We start from the raw sequence: 24,929 nt of genomic DNA, 5'->3' as shown, positions 1-24,929 counted from the left end.
AGGACTTGCCTGTTTAGAAGCACTGAGTCAATTACACTAGTCAGTTCTGCTGAGCCATCAAGGGAGCTGGGGGAATCTCACTAAGACACTCACACGTGCCATATTACAGAGGAACCTCTATCCATTAATGATGAAGGATCATCAGGTCAATCACTGACCATCCAGTGTCCTATCTCCTCCAGACTTATTGAGAATTCCCATTGATCCGTCTTCAAACTCCAAAGAGCTGAGGTCCACAATCAGATGGAACAGTGTTGGATCTGAGGTACATTAGCCCAGAACTTCATGCACAGGCTGGATCCACAGGGGTCTGAGAGGAGGTGCTGAGGTTAAACGGAACCAGTCAAATGGACTTCCACTACTAGACGTACCGAGGAAGAGCATGGACCAGTATCTCCGCAGGCTGAAGCAGGAGCTGGTAAGTAATGAGTAGTTTGGGGGACTATAAACTAAGCTTTAGAGTGGCCTAAAGACCTTTAAATTACGATACCAAAAGCTAATGATCTTTGAAGTGGGATAACCAAATGTCAGCTTTTACCAATCTTGGGCAAGTAACTTTTTCAAACTGCACACTGTGTAATAATAGATTGCATTTGCCAGCATTCATTCATTGAATCTGTATAGTAGTACAGCCCCAGATCAAATGATCGTTATATGACATATGGTTCGGCGCTGTAGAAATATCATTTGCTAGCACCAAAACAATGATTTAGGAAAGACTAACATGCACATCCTGGATGAAAAGCGATATAGGGTAGGATTGGGTGAAGAGGAGGGAAGCACTTTGCAAAGAAAAAGAAAGGCCATGGGAAAGGGTAGTGAAAAGGTACTACTGAAAGGGTAGTAGGTGCACAGAACACTCTCCCAGCAGAGGTGATGGAATAAAGTATAGCCATCTAAATATTTTGGGTAAGCAATGGCTACCTAACAAACAAGGCAAACTCAAGTAGTGTAGGACAGATTAACCCATTTGCTGCCACAATGGCCTGCAACGCCATGCTTGCAGCAAAAGGCGTATGAAAACACTTGGGTGAAAGAGGGTGACATTTCCCAGGGAGTAAAGACACTGGCTCTGCAAACAATGACACTGAGTTTGAATCAGGGGACGCTTGTCCAATTCCCAGTGTCGGCTGATTGTGACCTTGGGCAAGTCACTTTATCTCCATGTGCCTCAGGCACCAAAAATATAGACTGTAAGCTCCATGCATCAGTGACAGTGTCTTAAAAAAGTCCTGTATACTGTAATTGTGAAGCGCTTTGAGTCCCAGTGGGAGAAAAGAGTTATATGAAATAAAGTTATTATTACTATTTTTAGACTGTTTGATCTGCACATAGAGTGCTACCTGTTCTGATTTGGGACAGGATGAGAGGGAGCTGTAATGACACATCACCACATAATGACAGAACATTCCATGGCTATTGTTATGAAAAACAACAACTGCAAAGGCGGTGTGTCCCTGAACTCCATGCACACAATAACCTCATACAGTAAATACTATTATCCTCTGCAGTGCATTGCTGGCCTTTCAAGATGCGGTTATACCAGCCTTTATCTTTCCTTTCACACACACTGCACTGTGAGATCGTTCACTAGCTTCCTGCTCCAAGGAAATACTATATGGATGTTAAAATCATTTTCTACCAGGCTCTTACATTGAGTGGCTGTTGTGAATATGAGAACTATGTTTTAACCCAGCCACGATCACCGAAACGTTGGAATTGGTGCAACATTTCTTCCCGGGTTAGATATAAGCTGCTAACAAGAGGTGTATATATATAATATATATATATATGTATCAAGGCAAAAATAATGCTCTAGAGCAGGAGTGCGCAAACTGGGGGGCGCGACATTTTTTAGAGGGGGAGCGGTGGTTACAGAGACCCCGCGCTCTTCACCGCGAGGCCTCATTTGACGCCGGATTAAAGGTAAGGAGGGGTGCAACACTGGGGGAGAGCAGGCATGGAGGGGGGGGGGGGTGTAGCACAGAAAGTTTGTGCACCCAACTCCAGTACTCAAGGGATACCAACAGGTCAGGTTTTCAGGAAATCCCTGCTTCAGCACAGGTAGCTCAACCAGTGGCGACTGAGCCACTGATTGACCAACTTGTGCTGAAGCAGGGATATACTGAAAGCCTGACCTGTTGGTAGTCATGAAGGACTGAAGTTGGCGACCCCTGCTCTACACATACCAAAGAGAAAATCCTATTGATTTCAGTGGGGTTTGTTTCTTTGATACATCTGTGGAAGTTGTTCCCCTGAGAATTGCACACATTTTGCCTTAATATATATGTGCTCATACTGTATATGTTGTGGCGTGTGTCATTGTGTCATTGTATCAAGGTGCTTATTGAGAGTTTGGCTGTTTAATTGAGAGGTAGCTTATAAAGTGTAGGGTGGAGGTGTTATTTACCTTGTAAGTGCTTTAACTTTACCACAATACTAAAATCGTGAATTGTTTTCCCAAACAAACCTGGTAAGTGCACCTCTATTGACGCGCTAGTTTTAGGACAGGGTACAGAACAGTTGACATTTCAACCCTTTCCCCCTCCTCTTTCCCCCCCTCCCCCCCCCTATATTTCATTCCAAAACCTAAACTTCCATTCTTTTTTAGCACCTAAAAATATCACTTGTGAGCACATTCACAGACAGGCCTGCTACCCCTGCTTGTCCCCATTATCTCTTAGCATACAGTGCTTCCACACAGCCAGGGATTCTGGGAAAAGCAAAGCAAATGAGCACAGGGTCACCGTTAACTTCATCAATTTTAACATGGATACCTATGAGTTTATGGCTTCTGCATTACACAGCTTTTCAGCACAGCCTGGGTTAAAGAAGTGCAGAGCCAGTAAACCCACTCACAGACAGCTTTTTTGAGCTTTTGGGTCTCTTCAGTGTGAGGCTGGTTACTTACTGGCTTTGCAATTTGAAGCTGGAATAGGTTTCACTCACTTTACTTTTAAAGAATAAGGCGTCTGTTTTTTTCTTATTAACGTCTCTGTTGACAGCACAAAACTTTTAAATATGCGGGCATATGTATTAAGGCAACTCAGTTCCAATATTGTGCAAAAACATTGCTTTGGAAGTATTGTAGGTGTTTTTTGCCCCAGAATTGCCTCACTTTTGTATTGGTGCAAATTGGCGTTGGTGTCTTAAAGCGGCAATCCAAGCGGTTGTTTTTTCACCCTTTTTAGTATTTATTCTTTTACATATGATTGAAGCAGGGGGTCTCCGGAGCTGAACACCCATTAATTTCAGTTCTGGGGCCCCCCTGCTTCCAGAGATACTTACCTCCGTATGGGGGTGCCAGTAGCTGCTCAGGCTCGCTAGCTGGGGTTCACATAATGGCCGCTTTTCAAAGCTCCCACGCCCTGCGGGCCAATAGGAAGCCGTGACATCATCCAGTGCAGCTTCCTATTGGCCCACATGACGCGGAGCGCTACACTTGCAGGAAACACCGGCACCCCCTTCGGAGGTGAGTATCCCTGGAGCTGGAAAGAATGGGGTTCAGCTCCGGAGACCCCCTGCTTCAATCTTATGTAGAAATTACCCGCTTGGATTGCTTTTTTAACAGCTTCACCCATTGTTTAAAAGGCTTGTGTGCCCTTATAGACAAGCACGGTACCACCTCTCTATAAATGCCATTTAAAAGACTGGGGTCGTTGCATCCATGACTCATACTCTGTGTACAGGGCAAGGAGCCTCAGCCTGGTCAATCCTGCTGTAGTCCATAATACAGAATATATTAAACGAAAAGGCAACCACTTTGCTATGCATTGCTGATCCCGTTGGCATTGGTGAGGTTAAAAAGATAGCCAAGCAGCTGGGGGAAAGTAGGGTCTTCCCAGCACAAGGTGCGAGGTGTGAGAATAGTAGAGAGGTGCACATATTTAGCTGAAGTTCATGCACCAGGCAAAATGTGACCCTGGTTTTTTTTCATCGCAAAAATTTAAGCAAAATGGCAAAGTTCACAAAAAAAATCCCCGAACCTTAAAAGTACATTTAATAGACGCAGTTTTTGAGAAATTCTGGCAGAAATTGGGAGCACGTTCATGAAAATCTCCCCAAAATGCTACATTTTACACACATTTGGTGAAAATAGCTAATCTGAAGACATTCGCACATCTTTTGAGAATAGGTCTGAAATGTGCGGAAAGCACCCGCACCCCACCGCCCTGCAATGACCCCTCTCCCCTGCACACAGTGTGTATCCTGTGCATACATTGTAGTGAGGATCTCAGTCCTTTGTTGCACAATTTACACGCGGCATGCGGAGGAGGAGCAGGCTCCGGCATGCCCTGCAGTGGCACAGCGTGGGAGCAGGCTCCGGCATGCCCTGCAGTGGCACAGCGTAGGAACAGGCTCCGGCATGCCCTGCAGTGGCACAGCGTGGGAGCAGGCTCCGGCATGCCCTGCAGTGGCACAGCGTAGGAACAGGCTCCGGCATGCCCTGCAGTGGCACAGCGTGGGAGCAGGCTCCGGCATGCCCTGCAGTGGCACAGCGTGGGAGCAGGCTCCGGCATGCCCTGCAGTGGCACAGCGTGGGAGCAGGCTCCGGCATGCCCTGCAGTGGCACAGCGTGGGAGCAGGCTCCGGCATGCCCTGCAGTGGCACAGCGTGGGAGCAGGCTCCGGCATGCCCTGCAGTGGCACAGCGTGGGAGCAGGCTCCGGCATGCCCTGCAGTGGCACAGCGTGGGAGCAGGCTCCGGCATGCCCTGCAGTGGCACAGCGTGGGAGCAGGCTCCGGCATGCCCTGCAGTGGCACAGCGTGGGAGCAGGCTCCGGCATGCCCTGCAGTGGCACAGCGTGGGAGCAGGCTCCGGCATGCCCTGCAGTGGCACAGCGTGGGAGCAGGCTCCGGCATGCCCTGCAGTGGCACAGCGTGGGAGCAGGCTCCGGCATGCCCTGCAGTGGCACAGCGTGGAAGCAGGCTCCGGCATGCCCTGCAGTGGCACAGCGTAGAGCTGCTGTGCTGGATTTGCAAAGGGGTTTAATTAACCGTGTGCACATCTCCCAGATTTGCACAAAGAAAGGGCAGAAGATTTCCTTCTGGGCTGCAGGTAAAGTGGGACAACAGCCTCAACGCTGGGCCCAAGGGCTTACTATCAAATTTACCCCATTTGTGTTGTTCATGTTGCCTTTTAACCCTCTCACTGCCAGAGGGGGGCTACGATGCCTTGCGCTCCTCTGGCTGCGACGGGGACTTTATTTATGCCGTCTACAGTGAGTCCATCTTTTTACTTGAATGCTGCAGCATAGTATCTGCTTATACTTTTTTCAGTCTAGGACATTTGGACGTGGCTATTTCGCCGCGTCCAAATGGCCGCTTTGCCGCGACGCTCTCTGCCGCCGGAAGCTTTCGCCGCCGACCAACACTGCTGGCCACTAAGGTAAGTAAACCCCCTAAACTACAACTGATTACCCTAAAACCACCTACCCTCATCACTAAAACCTTTAAATTAACCTCCTACCCTAACCGCTAAAACCCTTAAATTAAACCCCTATCCTAATCACTAAAGCCCATAAATTAACCCCCTTCCCTAAAACCCTTAAATGAACCCCTACCCCAACCGCTAAAACCCTTAAATTAACCCTTACCCTAACCGCTAAAACCCTTAAATGAACCCTTACCCAATAATAAAACACCTTTGAAGAGGCCGGCGGCGGAGGTTCCAGCAGCGAATCGGCTGCGTCGGATGCTCTGTCTGTGTCGAAGACGGCAAAACGGCCGCAACCAAACGTCCCATTCAGGGGTGAACAGGACTTTATTTATGCAGGCTACAGTGATTCCGTCCTTTTCCTGGAATGCTATCGTATAGTATCTTTTTTTTCTTCAGGAGAGTACAACAGAATTAGATGATTTGCCTCTTGTGTATTGCTTAAATGTTCACAAATACAGTATTGGGTCTTTTTAAGAAGAAATAAAATGCAGTGCTGAATACCTAAGGAGCAGTCCCTCATGGGACAAAAAGTGAGATGAGGACAGCGCCATGAGTAATAGGTTAGATGTAGAGGGTTGCCACCTTTTAAAAAACCGCAATACAAAATAAAAGTATAAGTATTTCTAATTGAACAATAATGTTAAACGTTTAACTTTTCCAAATGCCTTGGGTGGGTTTTACCATCTTTATCTAACGTCTTATGGTGATAAGACTGTTTGTCGGTCCTTCAAAGCAGGTCAATTCTTCTTTTTGCAACCTTGTTTATAAGGTAATTAAGATCCCACATTAGTCAAACAGATAAACATTAGTAGCTCATATGCTTGAATTTAGTGTTCCCTGCAAAAGGCGATACATGCAGTATTTATCATTCACAAAATATAAATAAGTAAGACAGTTACTTTAAGTGTGATTAAATATTTCTAAGGAAGCCGATTACACGTATCAGCGAGACATATAATAAGAACATAATAATTATTGCTGATATACTAATAAATATCACATTTACTGATAAACACAACAGTGATATTTATGTAAACTATAAATAATGTGATCAACTTTCCCCCTGATATAAGTTTCCATGTGAAGTCCATGAGAACATCTCTACTATTGCAATCCTCCCTTTCACTGTGCAGGGTGAGGTTAGGTTGTAGCCTATGCTACAGAGCACGGGTAGCCAACTTCAGTCCCCAAGGGCCACCAACAGTCAAGTTTTCAGGATATCCCTGCTTCAGCACAGGTGGCTCAATCACCACTGATTGACCACCTGTGCTGAAGCAGGGATATCCCGAACACCTGACCTTGTTGGTGGGCCCTTGAGGTCTGGAGTCGGTCACCCTTGCTATAGAAAAACAATGGCAGTATTTGCGGTTGATCAGTGCTCTGAATCGCCCGAGGTCTGGATCCTGTGTTCAATGTATTTTAGGTCTAAGCGCATCAGTGCAACAAAGAACCGAGAAACATGAGCACTTTTGACTGGCTCACATCTATAGAAATCTGATATCCACTGGGTTAGCTGACAATCCATATCCCCATTATGAAAGCCCCACCCTGCCCAAAACCCATGGCAGATTCCTGCACGCACAGATATTGCATTTCACTCATTATGAGCTAGAGCCACAAAGCACCGCTAAATTGTGGCTCATAACGTGACGTTACATGAGAAATAGACGTTATTGTCCCTGCGGCTCCTCGAAGCTAATGATGTGCAAACACAGCAGCCGTTCTACATCTCATTAGAACAGGCTCAACATCACGTTATTGTAGATTGTCGTTAGTTAAATACGTCTTAGCGTTACTCTGATCCAGACCCTGAAATAAGTATTTAAAGCAGCAATATGGCGTTCACTTTTTTAAATGATTATTATTACAGGATGGAAGCAGGCGCTGAACTGTGTTCATTTCAGTTCTGGGGACTCCTTCTTCCAGAGATAATTAACGCCGTAGGAAGTGCGGGTATCTCTGCAGTCACGGAAACTGTGTGCCTAACATAATGGCAGCGTTTAAATGTCCCAAGTCACGTGGGCCAACAGGAAGCTGTGATGTCATCCGATGCGGATTCCTATTGGCCCGCGTGAACGGGACATTTAAACTACGCAGAGGTACCGGCACCTCCTACGGAGGTAAGTATCAGTGTGTGTGTATGTGTCACTGATGGGGGGAGGAGATGTGTGTGTGTGAAGGTGGGGGGGGGGGTTGGAGGAGAATTTTTAGGAGCCAACATTGAGTGGGGGGTGGTGGGGAGGAGAGTCTGAAATAGCCGCATGCTGAGTGACCCCCCCCCCCTCCAATAAAACTTTGGCTTCTAAAACGTCTTGTTGGCTCCTAAGTTTTTAACATTTTTGCCCACCCCTGTGTTATGTCACTTAACAGAGCTTTGTGGATCTGGGCCCGTAGAAGCTTTTTCAGATGTGTGCAGCTTTGGCAAGTGCCTCTGTGAGCCACCGTCCCCGTGCTGGAAAATAATTTAGTCCCCATCATTTGAGAAAAACCAAACTTTTCTCCATCATGAGAGAGGCATCTATCTACACAGCAGAATAGATCTCCAGCTGACATGCTGGAAAAATCGGGGCACAGCTATATCTTACCAAAAATCAAGGCTGGACCAAAATGCTGGTAAAAAAACTGTTTAATGAGACATCTGCTAGATGTATGGTGGGAAAAGCAAAGCTCTAACGCATTTCTCGCACATCAGCTCTTTGTCAAAGAGTATCCGTGTAGGTCAAATACAGGATATAAATAGATGTCTCCACCGGAAGCCACAGGTGGGATATCGGGCAACAACCCGTCCCAGGTAAAAAGAAATGGAGGGGACGGGGTGTGCGAGGATCGGAACAGCGGGGTGTGCGAGGATCGGAACAGCGCCCCCTCCAGAGGAGTACTGAAATACAAACAAGAAAATATATCATAAACACAATGATCATAGTATCAAAAAGAAATGCACAGTTATCTTTACAGATAAACAAAGTAAGCACAAAAAAAGTTGTTAAGAAAGGATGCTGCATATGTAAACAAACTTAATATATTCATAGCAATGTCCTGCGAATGAATCTACATTGACTTAATAAACACTGTATATAATAGTCATCTATGTTTAAAAGACCACGGACGTCTTTAACCTTTGCTACCAATAAACACATAATATCATGTATGATATAATAGCTGTATATTTAACAGGGCCATAAAAACTGATAGTAACCCCAATGACTAGAAACATGATGAACGCCAAGTCTACGATCACAGAACAGGAAATGGTAATAATAATGTTAATAATTAGCTTTTAAGTAACCTGTGAGAAACGGCCAATACAGGTGTGGACATAGCCACATCTAAACACGTGCTACCATATATGGGTGCAACAGTTTGTGCACAAAAATGACCCCAAATGCAAAGGAGTGAACAGAGAATCCTAGGAATGAATCAAATGATCCATCAGCTTCTCACAAGGCTACAGTAGATCTACAAATTGCCAAGTATGAAGTGCTGGAGTATGGTGGATCTATTTGAAACTCCTAAGCATATCTAAAGAATAACAAAGTATAATATATTGTAGAGATAAATAATATGTTTATCTCATACTAGATGAATTGAACCGTGGTTACTAAGGCTTAGAGGTGTGTTATCATAAAATCCAGACATGGCATCTAACTATTCAAATGTATATCCAGCTGTGTGGCTGTGTATAATTCTATGCAAGAAAATGGCAAGAATACAACAGGCATAGCTGGGAAATAATAGCACCTAATAGGCTGCATGTTGTCAGAGTCCAACGTTACAGAGGTCAGTTAATATGACATTAGATCTGTAAAACTAGTTTGTTGACTCATGAGTATTTAATCCTCGTGGGAACAATCAACAATGTGAGGAAGTGGATGATTGTAATACCACTTAATGTTGGCATGATCATTAAGACAGGAATACTCAAAATAACACGTCCTATATTATATATATCATCTATAACATTAGATTATTAAACTCCTGGCTGGTCATTCAATGAAAGTGTTTGAGGTCCCAGTCAGTATCCATGCCCTCTGGTGCTAGGGTACCAAGTGTTAAAATCCAGAACATTCCTCTGCGGTTGGGCACACCCAGTTGGTCTCCCCACTGATCGAGGCCGGAATATGCTCAACTGCATAGACTGAGGGAGTCTAGACCCCCCTTGAATGCAATTAACTATGTGTCTGGGTACTGGCAGTGTAATATCTTTATTTTTGAATGACCACAGGTGTTTACAGATTCTTAATGGTCTCTTAGTATGACCCACATAGCCGTTACAGCACCCACATCTCAGAAGATAAATAACTTGGGTGCTGTTGCAATTCATAAAGGTTCTTAATTTGTAAAAGTTCTTCCCATCATGACTGGCTATTATCTTAATGTGTCTGACAAAGGGGCATATGCTTCAATGTGAAATCCATGTGGGGTTATGAACCTAGCCCCTGATGTGTTGTCAAGTGGAAGCATACGATGACAACCAAAAAGAGGAACCTACCGTTCAGCTATAAAGTAAAATATAGTGGATGGTGCATATGGGAATGAGAGAAAAATATTGAGTGGTTCCTACAGTGGGAGCCACAAAAAGCCGCCACCTAATTTGCAGTCTTTGCCACATAGATGAAGATTTGGATCGTATAGTATGTCCTCAGACCCAATACCTTAATGCAGCAGTCAAAGCTGCCGGCTTTTTTCTTTACATGTTATTTTTTATTCCCTTTAATATGTGCATCAATACAATCCACACAGTGATAAGTTATTAGCTAAGTTGCCAATCGAGCCATTCTCCTGTGATCGATCTGCAAAGATTCTGCTCGGGGGTTCACTAAATGGCTGTCAGTGCAGCAGAAGAGGACCAAAGATGCAAAGTTCTGTGGGGAAGATCATGTGACCAGGCAGTCACTAGATACAATTGGTGCACTGCTAGAGAGAGGGCAGGGCTCAAAGGGGTGTGGCCTGTTTCAGAAGAGGAAGGGGATGTGACTTTGTAAATGGTTTCTATAGAAACAAAAAATGTTTTAGAAAATAAAATGATTTTGTTTATGAACAGCTGTTTTAACGCCTTATTTGCCAGAGAGGCTTCCAAGTTCGCTCTGGCAGCGAAAGGGTTAACGGAGCCACCATCACTTCACCTCGTACAGGGTTCAACGACTGAGCCACCTGCGCTGAAGCAGGGATATCCTTAAAACCTGACCTGTTGGTGGCCCTTGGCCACTCCTATCCTAGTTGATCCTCCTAGAACTATTTCTGTGGGAAGAAGAACAAACTTCTTAGACCTCCCAACCTAGTCATTAAAATGAAAGAGCCGGCGTGACATGCATATGCAACCGCAGAATTCAGACACATTTACAGGGTCCTATACCCAGGGCGATTAAATCTCTTTGCAAAATGGATTGCCTTGGATGCTTTGAAGTGGTGTGAAGCCAGGAAAAAACGTCTCTATTACAATAGCACGAGAGCACAATTCACAGAGGCTCATTTCCAGGGGTCACTATCCAAAGTAGGGAAAGATTTTATTAGGAAAGGGTTGATTTCCTTAAAAATAAAACTTTAATGTCAAGTAAAAACATAGATTGGGAATTTAATGCAGGCCATGCCAAAGATGTCAGCAGCTCTCCGGCTCATCAACACACACTCCCGCTTTCCTAACCCTTTTCTGGTTGTGTCTGTAATAAAGTAATCAAATGGATAAGACTTGGCAAAACGTTGCAGGCCTCTCTGCCTGGGAAGGAATTCATCTATTAGGGAGGGTGATTTCATCCCTGTACAGACAGGGGTTGATGTGTCTCATGCTCTGAGAAGTGCTTGAATACACAGCAGATCCTGTGTGTACAGCTCCAGCTGGTCATTGCTGGGTCTTTCCTCTCTCATTCCACTCTCAAGCTCAGTTGCTGCTTCTGTTAAGCACATCTGGTTTATACATACCCGTTCACACACAAACTAAGCCTAATAAGGACACATCTGGCTTTTCAACCACATCTGGCTGGCATCTGAATTCTCACTGGGGTACAATATCTTAGCTCTTAATTCACTTGTTTGCTAAAGAGAGAGCGAGAGTTCCCATTGAATCGTTGTCCGCCAGTGACGAAAGTGAGACAGAGTTTTAAGAGGTGGTTGGTGATCCCATTAAAGTCTAAGGGGTCAATGATGGCACGATCATTTCCTCTGCAGCGTACAGTATACAGATACTGTGCATCATTACAGGGAAGCAGGTTCATTTTTAGTGGCATGGGTTAGTGCAGGGAGTCCCTACAGGGCGTTTGTGAGGGGTCTTCAAGGGCTTTGCCGCAAAAAATATGTAATGGCGAATCCCAGGTACTGTAGTGGCTTACTTATTCCATGTAAGGCCCCAAACTGCACCTTAGAATGGGTGGTAAAGCTGTTAAACTAGCTTCCTAGGTTGATTCCACAATGCTTTGCATCCACCGCAGCAATGCATTGTGGGGCGTGACTGGAAGTTCCGCCATTATTTGACAGCTATACACATTGAGGTGCATTTTGAGGCCTTATTAATGTGTGTTGCCCCACATGCTCAGGACACCATACTGCCTGGGATCGGTCAGACCGTTTTCTTAGCTATAGTCTGATGAGTAGGCAATAGGATTTATTTATTAGGGGTTCGCAGAATAAATATTTTCTGTCGGGGGGTGCACAATGTAGAAAAAGTTGAGAAACGCTGGTGTAAAGAAATATTGAGTAAAATTATAAAGTTCAGCATGTTTATTTCCAGTATTCCAGTAACGTGGAAAGTATATGCTGAGTATCGTTACACAGTGCAGCATGGTCATTTTTAGGTTTATGGAAGTGTAAAGAAATAATAGGGATGTGCTAAAAGTTTCCAGAAGTTTGCGAATCTAGTGAAATTGGCAATTGTTTTGCTAAAAAACTGTTTCAGCCAAAAAAGTATCTAGGCAAGGTCATCTTACCAATATGCATGATCTTACAAATACAGCGAATTAACATGAAAATCTGGAGAAGAATTGCAACATATTGTGAAATTGGCAGAATGTTGCCATTTTCACAACATTTTTGGGAAATTCGGGATAAAATTCCAAACATTTGCCCATTTTAGAGCAATTTTAGCTTCTGCGAAAATGTATTTATTTATTTATAAAAATGTTTTACCAGGAAGTAATACATTGAGAGATACCTCTCGTTTTCAAGTATGTCCTGGGCACAGAGTTATAAAAAATACATGGTTACAATAAAAGAAAATACATGGTTACAATAAAAGAACAGGGTTATACAGTCACTTCATGGACAGATAAAGTAGGACAATTGGGTACAGGGGATAAAGGGCTTGTGAGTTTCAGATAGAAATAGAGCAGCTTTAACATCAACTAACATGGTAAATGGTAATGTAACAGTAACGTAAAATGAACGAGTTACAATTGCCAACATTTGTACATCTCTGTGTATCAATACACAGTGGCATGGTCATTTCCAGGTTGATGGCAGTATATAGGGAAACTGGGTATCACTATACAGTGCAGGATGATCCTTTCACTGGAAAGCATGCCACCCTCCTGACCTTGTAAGATGCAAAGTTAATGCATCATTACATGCTGTGGTTCCTGGGTTGTGACCAGTTGACATATGGTTACATGTCTCTCTCTCAGCCAATCAGGAGACAGCTCCCTGCTTAGCCCTTTGACAGGAGGATGGTGGCTGTTTAATGAAGTGGGCACCACATGCTGAGCTTTTGTTGAGAGGGTATTAATACTGACTTCCTTACATGCAGACATATAACATCACTGTAGCCATTGGACACCAGAGCTGGTGAACCCAATCACCTGCAGGTCTCCCCAATATAGATGGATCTGGAAGTAAGCAGAATACTGTAGGTTATTTCGGTGTAGGTATAGGGCAGTTAAGATATATAGGGTAAGTAAGATATCCAGGTCCAGAGTGTGAGACAGTGTTAGAGAGAGACAGAGAGTGGGTGAGAGAGAGTGACACACAGAGAGAGAGAGAGAGAGAGAGAGAGAGAGAGAGAGAGAGAGAGAGAGAGAGAGAGAGAGAGAGAGCGACACAGAGAGAGAGAGGGACACACAGAGAGAGAGAGAGCGACAGAGAGAGAGAGAGAGAGAGAGAGAGAGCGACACACACACAGAGAGAGAGCGACACACACACAGAGAGGGTGTGAGAGAGAGAGAGACCAAGTCAGTCATCCTACTCACACACACACTCACTCTCACACTAACTCTCAAAAACTCTCACTCACTCTCACACTAACTCTCAAAAACTCACACACTCACACACACTCACACACTGACACACACACTGACACACACACTGACACACACATACATACACTTACACACTCTGACAGACACACACACACATACACACACTGACAGACAGACACACACACTCTGACAGACACATACACAAACTCTGACAGACACACACACACACTCTGACAGACACACACACACATACACACACCGACAGACAGACACACTCTGACAGACACATACACACACTCTGACAGACACACACACACAAACTCTGACAGACACACACACACTCTGACAGACACATACACACACTCACACACACACACACACACACACACACACACACACACACACACACACACACACACACACACACACACACACTCTGACAGACACACACACCGACAGACACACACACCCACACACTCTGACAGACAAACACACACACACTGACAGACACACACACACACACACACACACACTCTGACAGACACATACACACACTCTGACAGACACACACACACACACTCACACTCTCTGACAGACACATAGACACACACACACACACACACACACACACACACACACTCTGACAGACACAGACACACACTGACAGACACAGACACACACACTCTGACAGACACACACACACACACTGACAGACACATACACACACACACACACACACACACTGACAGACACAGACACACACTGACAGACACACACACACACACACACACACACTCTGACAGATACACACACACACTCTGACAGACACATACACACACACACACACACACACTGACAGACACACACACACACACACTCTGACAGACACAGACACACACACACACACTCTGACAGACACATACACACACTCTGACAGACACACACACACACACACACTGACAGACACACACACACACTGACAGACACACACACACTCTGACAGACACACACACTACCAGAAACGGCGCTGGGAGTCCTGCTCACCATCGGAGGTATGTCGGAGTCATCGGCGGCTGCGGGCGACATCGGGAGCTTGCGGGAGACATCGGAGGTTTGAGGGGGCCAGCGGGGGCATACGGCGACCAATGGGGTTATGCAGGGGCCTGTGGCAGCAATTGGGGGTATGCGGCGACCATTGGGGGTATGTGGGGGCCTGCGGGGGTAAGTGGGGGGCATTGGGAGGTATGCGGGGGCCATTGGGGATATGCGGGGGCCTGTGGGGATATGTGGGGGCCAATGGGGGTATGGGGGGGCCTGCAGCGGCAATTGGAGGTATGTGGCAACCATTGGGGGTATGTGGGGGCCTGCGGGGGTAAGCAGAGGGCATTGGGAGGTATGCGGGGGCCATTGGGGATATGCAGGGGCCATTGGGGATATGTGGGGGCCTGCGGAGGCACTCTCTGGCTGCTACAGGGAGGAGAAACGTGCTCAGAGAGGCGGAGGAGGGAGGGCACTGCTCAGGGAGCCGGAGGCGGTGTAAGCTCCTGCAGCAACATGAACCCGCCTCCGGCTTTTTTTTTTTCCTCCAGCGCGAGCGGGGAATTTATAAAAAAAAAAAAAAACATGTGCTGCTTGGGCCAATAGGAGCTCGCCAAGGTGTTAAATCCACTCGCCCGGGGCGTGCATATATACGAAGAAGACCGTTTTAGTTGAAACGCGTTGGAGTGGGAGTCTGTGGAGTGGGACCCCTAGCTTTTTCCATGACAAGAGGCTTTGGCTATTTTCCTTTTGGCCTTTAACACCTATGCATTGAATGGTGATGTATTCAAATCTTTAATATTTGGGCAATTACTGCCTCCATTTTTTCAACAACAGCTATCCCTTCAGGGTATGTGCACAAATCTGCACTTTGTGCAATGATCTATATGCATGTCTGATCCAGAGCTGCCTGTGTTGTTGAATATTCTTGGTGTTTCATTTGCCTTAATTTTGTACCTTTGCCTCTAGGAATACATGTTTGGTAGATGTGAGTCCCCCTCCTCTTTTAATGCTCTCCCCTTGTTTTTAACCCACAGTAATAAATTTGTATTGTTATCACTTCCATAGTATGCCCGTGTGCTTCTTCATAAGGATGCTTTCTCTGTTGTAATACACAGTGTTCGACAAACCTATACATTTGCACGCCCCGGGCGAGTGGATTTAACATCGTGGCGAGCTCCTATTGGCCCAAGCAGCACACGTTTGGTACTAGGTGGCGAGTAGATTTTTTTGTTCGGCGAGTAGATTTTTTGGTGATTTGTCGACCAATGGTAATACACACACACACACACACACACACACACACACACACACACACACACACACACACACACACACACACACACACACACACACACACACACACACACACATATAGTATATGTGCTATTACAATGAGTGCCAAGCTAGCCTGTCTTCTATATTCATGTAGTAGTTGGTTATTTAAAGGACTATCCTTAAGAATCAAATGTCACATATTAACACATTTTCACTACTTTTGCTTCTGCTAACCTGTCATTGACACAGCTGCGGACAAAATACAAACATTTCACTTAACTGCTTTGCTTGTTTGAGTGCTAAAACTAGAACCCTTCGTCGTCTAAAACATAAACAATGATAGAATGATAATGAGACTGTTTACAGATATACTCATACCGAGGTCCTTCTTCTTACCGTGAATAGAAGTGGAAGTAGCACCTATCTGCAGAATGTGCTTGGAATGTTGCTTTTTCTGTGGTCCGTCTGTAATATACTGGAACAACAATTGGTAGGAGAGTTTTCACCCACAATAGGGGCTTCTCTTTTGGTGTTAGAAAAGTTTTAAACATGGAGAATCTGGGGGTGCAATCACTTTTAGGCCATGCATAAAATCCACTGTTTACACTAGTGCTCGAACCGTGCGTGGCATATATTCATTTTTAAAGCTGCAATCCAAGCACTTTTTATTTTTTATTTTTTTGCACACGATTGAAAGCAGGGGGCCTCCGAAGCTGAACCCCATTCATTTCAGCTCTGGGGTCCCCCTGCTTCCGGAGATACATACCTCCACATGTGCCGGTAGCCACTCCAGCTCAGCTAACCAGCATTGCCCCCCTTTCAAAGCTCCTGCGCCCTGCGGGCCAATAGGAATCTGTGACATCATCAGGTTGGGCTTCTGTAAGTACGTGGTCTGGATCAAAGAACCGGAAGAAGTCAATGGCGAGCCTCAATCAAATCTGAGACACACCATACTTACGACGTACCACGCGTAACGCAGCAGCTTAAAACCCTAGCTGGCTCAGCCAGAGTGGCTGCTTGCACCCCATACGGTGGTCTGTATCTGCAGAAGCACGAGGTCCTCGAAGACCCCCTGCTTCAATCCGGTGTAAAATAAACAAATGTTTTTTTAAAAAAAAGAACTTGGATTGCTCCACTGGCAGCCAAGGGGTTAATCGGCCAATAATGTAATGGTGTCAACTGAGCATTTGATTCTTCACAGATGCCCCTTCTACACATGAAACAGAGCCGGGAGGTTTCAAGTTCTCTGTACACCCTATGAAAACCCTGTCCGGCCATGTTTATAAGACCTTACAACTCACATGGAGTTAACCCATTCAATGCTGCCTGCGCCTTTGCGTGCGAGTGATACGTTCCACCGAATCAGGGAATGTCAGGGGTGAGCCGGGAACGTAGAAAATCTTCCCACAAAGCCAGAGCCGCTGACATTCGCTGGCCAGGCAACAGGAGTGAAACCGCAGGCAGCTGTCGGGGTGTATTGATCATAATCTCTCATCTCAGGCTAGAAACCGGATCCGTGATCACAAATGGGAAGGGAGAGTGGCTGCAAAGAAGGGACGAGAAGGAGATGAATGTTTGTGAAAGGTTAGGATGGTACATTAATGCTATGCAGTAAGAGCCATATTTGCTAAGCAGTCTTCTGGCATAACGCACTTTCCGTGACTGCGAGACACCGTACAGTCTATTTAAGTCAATTGGCAACAACTAGTCTTCCAGTGCCAGAAGTTGTCTTAGGCGTGTCCGCGTGTGTTGGAGCGCCTGGCGGCGCGTGCACCAGTTTCAGCCGCGATCTGTGGTTGCGATGGGGCGCGTGCCCAGAGAAGAGAAGGGGGAAAGACAAAATAGCGATGGGGGTGTGGTGGGGGCGCGGCCATGATGTCACGTAGCTGGTTCGCCCTCATTGGCTGAACCGCCACCGTGACGTAGCCATCGATCAGCCGCGATTGCGATGGCTATGTCACGGTGTGTGATGGCAATGTGATCGCGCTTTGTAAGCGCGTGCACACACACTTACTGGGGCCAGCCCCATAGAGGGCTGTCTCTTTGTTCGCGTCGCACATGCCATAGCGCGCTGTCGCGATCACTGGCACCGAGGCTTTATGGCAGAAGGCTGATTAATAGTTATGGGCCTAAACGTGCACATGCCATGAGATTCTGCTACAAAGAGCTTACACTCTAAATGTTGGAGCACAAGGAGATAAAGAGACCTGCCCAAGTCACACACAGATACAGTAGGTACTACACGGATACAGTAGGTACTACAGTAGATAGGTACAGTAGGTACTACACGGATACAGTAGTTACTCTCAAATTGATACCCAATTTGAATCACAGATTGATGATGAAGTAGCGTACGCGGTATCTACCCTTCTAGCGTCCCAACCTTTATTGCACTGTTGATTTTGCCCAACAACAAAAGAGCTATTTGAACAGATTATGACAGAAAAATGGGGAGGAATTCCACAGAGAATATGTGCAAAAATATATGGCCTTTTTTTCACAACATAGAATATATCAAAATAGAAATACAAAGTTGATTGTCCAAGTACAGTAAAAGCAGAACAATAATGTTGCATGGCTGAGCGCTTTCATCTCTTTGTCGGTTCTATATTCGTTTGCTAATTGGAACTGAATCACATATCTACACATGCATCCTGTGTGTGTTTGTTTGTGCGAGCTTTGTGTGTTTGTGGCTGCAAAATACAAGTTTGTAAGCACATCCACATTCACTAAAACCCAAAATGTCATCATTATTACCATTTCTTACTGATAATTTCATGCTTTACAAAAGCCTGCACATTTTTGGCCAAAGTATTATAAGCCTGCCCACCACGCCAAAGTAACCCCAGACCAGGCAAGTCTTAACTTCGAATGTAATCATTTTTTAACCATGTTCTCTGAGCTGAATTCCATCTGCTTATCGCTTCCGTTTTCATGGAGGAAGGTCTGACTTTGAAACTTAAATATTTTCTATTCCTTGCCATTAGCAGATCACCGGGGAGTAGGTGGGTTTGAAGCATAAACCATTTAAAAGAGGCTCATCGTCCTTTCAAAAATACAAATCCATTTCATATGTTATGGATGAGATTATCATAACACATGGAACTGTATGTAGGTTTCTGTCCAATTTCCTAAACTGCTGTAAAGCCTCAGACCTCATTTGACTAGTCTTTTTCCATGTTTAGGTTGCCATTGTGTCTATCCCCAGCAGTTTTTAATTCCACTAGAGCATTATGTATTTTTGACTGTGTCTTCACCATCCTCAGTTGCAATGTAACCAGATCTCCTTTGTCCCTCTTTACAGTTGTCAATGAAAGAAGTTGGAGAAGGTTTGCAAGACCAGATGAATTGTATGATGGGAGCACTGCAGGAGCTGAAACTCCTCCAGGTCCAGGCTGCTTTGGAGCAGCTGGAGATTTCAGGGGCGCAGAACCAAGTCTACAGTGTGGGACAGAATCAGTGCTGCCGAAATGGTAGGGAGGCTTTTGAGGTCAGGAAGGAGTCCAGCCAACGGGCTGAGAAGCCAACGACAGGTGTCAGAAGTCCAGACAACAGATTGTTGGCTTTCAGCCAAGGGTTTCAGGCTGTGAGCTCTCTCAACTCTTCCATGCCAGGCACAAGTCAAGGTCATCAGGTATTCTCAGAACAAGGGAGAGAGACTGAAATCAGACACCTGTCCTCCTCTAACATTTTGGCTGCAGTAGAGTCTTGGCCAACTACTGAGTCACAGTTCACAGGAGTTGACTTTGAGAGCCAGCATCCTATGGATGTTACAATTGTCCTTTCAGACCAGGAAAAGTGTATAGATGAGCCTGTGCCTGATGAGGCAAAAGACTGGACATCTTCTCTTATGTCCCAGAGCCGAAATAGGCAGCCTCTTGTCTTGGGTGATAACATCTTTGCAGATCTTGTGGGCAACTGGTTGGATTTGCCGGAGTTGGAAAAAAAAGGGGGAAAGACGGACAACATTTTGAGTGTCAGCAGGTCCCAGGAGATCTACAAAAAGTTCTCCCTTACAGCCAACTTCTTCAAGAAGTTCTTGAGAAGTGTGCGACCAGACAGGGATAAACTTCTGAAGGAGAAGCCTGGCTGGCTCCAGGCTGAAGACCAAGCAGCCGAGATATCCAAGAGACCAAAAAAAGCAAAGAAACAGAACAGCGTTTTTTACTTTCCATCCCAGTCAGACATAAAAAGCACGCACAGCAAAGCTGAAAAACGTGGTAAAAAGGAGGAGAAATGTAATGCAACACGCAGGACCTGCACCACTGAAGGGCAGAAGAAGAAAGACTATGTTCACACAGGGTTTGACATGAACACGGCTGTTTGGGTTTAAACTGGAAGAACATTTGACTGCTTCAGTCGTAAGGAAGCCAGCATTTCATGGGTGTGTTACATGCAATGGCAGAAGTGCCATTATAAAATATTGGTATTGTACCTGAATTCAGCAGAGCTGAATCCTGTTAAAAGAAGGAAAATACTCTTTGCCGAACAGTTTTAAATCATTATTGGCATTATACTACCAAAGTGATTGAAGGGGGCGATTAGTTTTAGATATAGAGCCTGTATTTGCCAATGTAGACGCATTTACAAGTTGTGTGTAAATAGAAAGTTACAAATAACACAACTACAGTGCTGAGCAGGCTCCGTTAGCAATCGAAAAAGATACATTTCCTCCTATCAGGTGAAAGGGCAAATATTCAGTGTCAGAAAGAGTGGTATAGACAATCTGTCTAGAACCCTTGCAATGCTAGAGCTTTGCTCTGATCTTGCATTCTTTCAAGGCAAGCAGCTTCACGAGCTACATCACTCTGTCACATAATAATGCTCTGCTCCCGAGGTCACATGAGAGAAAAGATGACTAAAACTCAGCTACTTCTGGAATATGGATGAATGGAGGGAAATAGGAATTCACCCGATTTTTCTAAATAACAAAAGCATAAAACGCTTCACTTTTGATACTTGGTGCTCATCAGACCAGTCTGTCCAGTTCTTAGCTCATCATTTTATATAACGTTTATATTTAAAGAAAATAACTCGAAGCTAATTGCTCTCACAGGACGCCTGGAAGGGAATCAGATTAGTTATAGGTTACTCGAGTAAACCGTGAAGTTGTGTGCCAGCAACTGTTACTGAGATTACAAATCCATTTGGTGACAACCATAACTCATCTACATTCTCATGGTTGACATATTTGGTAAAGACGAGTGATGATATGAAGGATGGAAGACTTTACATCATGTACAAAGTACACAGTTCTGTTTTTTAGTTAATATTCAGATTTTGTCTACACTCTGCCCTGGATTATACACAGGCGACGTATAAGGATTTGGGATTCCAATGGTAATTTGGTCAAATGTAATGAGAAACATGCTTTTGAGAGTACAAATTCCACCATTTCTTCATAAGCCAGGGTCTGGACACAACATTGGGAGAAACAAATGGTTCTAGGTGCAAATGTGACTTGCTCACAGTCTGCCATCCACAATCCCCTTTATGATGACTTCCTTATTACTCAACCTACCGTGTAAAATGATATGACTAAAAAGCTGGAAAGTAGTCAAAATAGAGCACAAAAACTGACTCCCAGTGTGAACTCCACTTCCTCGGTTTATGCTGAAGATGGATTATACCATTTTATGAATACAGTGCTATTCACGAGATCATGGGTGGTCAACTCCAATCCTCAAGGGCCACCAACAGGTCAGGTTTTAAGGATATCCCTGCTTCAGCGCTGGTGACTCAATCAGTGGCTCAGTCTTTGACTGAAGCAGGGATAGCCTGAAAACCCAACCAGTTGGTGGCCCTTGAGGACTGGAGTTGGCCACCCGTGCACTAGATGAAGTGCCGCATGTGAATCAGTTAGTGATTTGGATAATGGTTATAATGAGCAGTAGGAGAGGTTGGGAGGAGGTCGGGGACACATAATGTGATGTGTCAATTATTGACTCTTCTGTCCTCATTTACCTCCCATTTCTCAACATCATATATCTGCCAGTTCCGAAAGTCAAAATGATGTGTCAAGCGTAAGACACGTGACCATCAACTTTCTGACATTTACTACAGGTGAGAGCTGGGGAAAATGTAGTACTAGTTTAATGCTATTCCTTACATCCACTGCCTTGTTGAGTACTGTACCACACAGTGGATAATTGTCAGCTGAAATGTAGACACAAATAGAGGATGTTACTGTGTTAGCCCGTAGAATAGGCAAAGAAAACTAGCGTACAAGTGATACCTTTAATGGCTAATTCGAGGTTAAAAGAGTGCAAGCTTTCAGGACCACAAAGGTCCCTTCTTCAGAAGGATGGACCTTTGCAGTCCTAAACCGTGTACTCTTTAACCACCGTTAACCATTAGAACAGGGGGTCTCAACTCCAGTCCTCAAGACACCGCCTAGCCGGTCGGCTTTTAAGGCCATCCCAGCTTCAGCACAGGTGGATTCAACTGAGCCACTGATTGAGCCACCTGTGCTGAAGCAAGGATATCCTGAAACCTGACCTGTTGGGGATGTTGAGGGCTGGAGTTGAGAACCCCTGCTTTAAAGGTATCACTTGTAACTTACTTTTCTTTATCGTCTAATGTATATGTCCTACTGAGCTTAGACAATGGGTGATTAACTTAAGTGACATATACAGTATGTGTGTATGTATATTACAAACAAGGGACTTTTAATGAGAGAAAGTCCAACACATGATACATTGTGCAGTTCATTTCCCTAATCAATATTGAGAGTTGGCCGCCTCACACATCGGGTTAATAACGCCACATAGTTTTCTTTAGATGGCATTGTATATAATGAGTGTTGGAAAAGCTGGGTGGAAGAAGAAAGGCTTGAATAGATGTGGTTAGTCTCGGCACTGTACAGTATTAGTTGTGTAGATGCAGCTGTGTGTGTGTGTGTCATGCCTGTGCCCAGCTGCTGTGTGTCAGGTTGTGGTGAAAAGTGTTCTGCTAACATGTGTGGGATGCAGCTGTATAAATTCCTGCAATATCAGCCCCCCCCCCCCCCTCCTTGTCAATTCACATCTCGCTTACGTTTGATTAAAGGTGCAGTCCCCCTAAAAGCACTGCAGGAGAAACAACAGAAAACCGAGGCACTCTTACAAATAAACACAATTATGTTTATTCTTTCTTTCCATTTCCCATTTGAAATCACAGTGTTACGTGCACAGACATCATCCTATTATTTCTATGCAAAGAAACAGCAGCCATTTGAATAATTTTCATAAGGAGGCGAAAACATATATACCGAATATATACACAGTACATACATATATATATATATATATATATGCTAGAGTTGAAGTGCAACCTAGGCAGAGGAAGTCTCTACAAAGAGCTTACGTTAGAATTAAGTCACAGTAAAGATCTTCTATGGATCCCAGTGCTCCATCCATTGGATGAACCATAAGATGAAAGTTAACTTCCTCCCTACTGCACAAGCACTGGAGAGTTAAGCATCAGTTTCCCATAGAAGGTGGCCCCCTTTGTTGAGATGCATTGCAGGCGCCGCTAGCAATGCTACGATTAGAAGGTGCCGTCACAGTTACTGTGGGCTTTCTTCATTGTGATGTTTTTCTGTGCTTTTCTGTATTGGAGGAATCTTAATGTCAGGAACTCTGAAATGCCCACTTTTCCCTTCATAACCTTAATCTGATCAAAGACATTATGTATCCGCCGCTGAACATAATCCCCTAATTAGCTCTTAGCAAAAGCAGTAGGCATGAGGGCGTGACACGGAAACTATGTGGTAAGCACAGATCACCCCCTACACGTCTAACAGTGACAGTAACACATAGTTCTTTAATACACTGATGGCCCCTCAAACAAATGGGTGACCCTGTGCCATTCATAGCTGCTGACCCCGGATGCTCTTCTGATGCCCCCTACTGCACAAATGACTAGCACACACCTTAACACACTGATGCACACGTGAACCAATACACACACCAAGAAATTGGATACAGTCTAAACCCGGGCTGGCCAACTCCAGTCCTCCAGGGCCGCCAACAGGTCTGGTTTTAAGCATATCCCTGCTGCAGCACAGGTGGCTCAATCAGTGGCAAAGACTGAGCCACTGATTGCGCCACCTGTGGTGATGCAGGGATATTCCTAACACCTGGCCTGTTGGTGGCCCTTGAGGGCTGGATTTGGCCAGCCCGGGTCTAAACACAACTACTACAATGTTATACATTGATGTGCACATGCATGTGTACACAGATACGCACACACACAGGCATAAATACAGCCACGAAGAAGCTATGTATCGCTATGCTTTTACTTTCCTGCAACCAAAAATATTTGTTGCCAAGTGGAACTGCACCTTTACGCTCTGCTATAAAGCAGATTCGTCGCCAATGATGCTTCATTTTGACAAGTTGTCTGTTCAAGCTCCTCTTGTAATTTTCACCCAAACGTCGAATTTTATACATTTCTGTCAAACTCCTCCAATTAGAGGTAATTGCAATGCAAATATTCCAGTCTGGGGTGTATTGCTGGAGATTTCAGACTTTTTAAAAAGAAAATAAACTTGCCAGTAAATTAAAAATGTTTTTGCAAAATGGTCTCTAGGTGTGATTTATTTGCCTTACCACCAGCCTGGGAATGCTGAAGGAGCGGCTCAGTGAGTCAGGACACCGACTCTGACCACAGCGGCTCCCTGTGACCTTGGGCAAGTCACTTTATCTCCTCGTGTCTCAGGCACCAAAAATAGATTGTAAGCTCTACAGCAGGGGTGCGCAAACTGGGGGGGGGGGCACAGGATTTTGTAGGGGGGCGCAGAGTGAAACAGGGTGGTGATAGAGGCAGGCGGGGGGAGATGATGGTACACGGCGGCTTTGGTGTGCGGCCGCCAGAGTTAAGCAGAGGAGCATCCGTCAGAGGAGTTAGGAGTTGCACAGAGGCAGAGCAGGATGGCCGGGGAGGAGCGCGCCCCAGCGGTCCGACCCGGAATTCTTTCTGACATTTGGTTTCTATGCTGCTACAGCGCGCTCT

General features: G+C 45.1%; 1 protein-coding gene across 1 annotated transcript; it reads left to right on the top strand.

The window, feature by feature from the left end:
• On the top strand, window positions 1-24,496 carry INKA2 (inka box actin regulator 2). Its single transcript, XM_075615262.1, has 2 exons — window positions 1-418; window positions 19,240-24,496. Exons 1-2 carry the CDS (start codon window positions 383-385, stop codon window positions 20,266-20,268), a joined length of 1,065 nt encoding a protein of 354 aa, XP_075471377.1. The 5' UTR covers window positions 1-382; the 3' UTR covers window positions 20,269-24,496.
• The last annotated feature ends 433 nt before the right edge of the window (window positions 24,497-24,929 follow it).

The sequence above is a fragment of the Ascaphus truei genome, chromosome 9 (genome assembly GCF_040206685.1).
Source record: "Ascaphus truei isolate aAscTru1 chromosome 9, aAscTru1.hap1, whole genome shotgun sequence".
Lineage (NCBI taxonomy): Eukaryota > Metazoa > Chordata > Amphibia > Anura > Ascaphidae > Ascaphus > Ascaphus truei.
The sequence above is the reverse complement of the archived record's forward strand: the minus strand, read 5'-3'. Positions and strand labels throughout refer to the sequence as shown.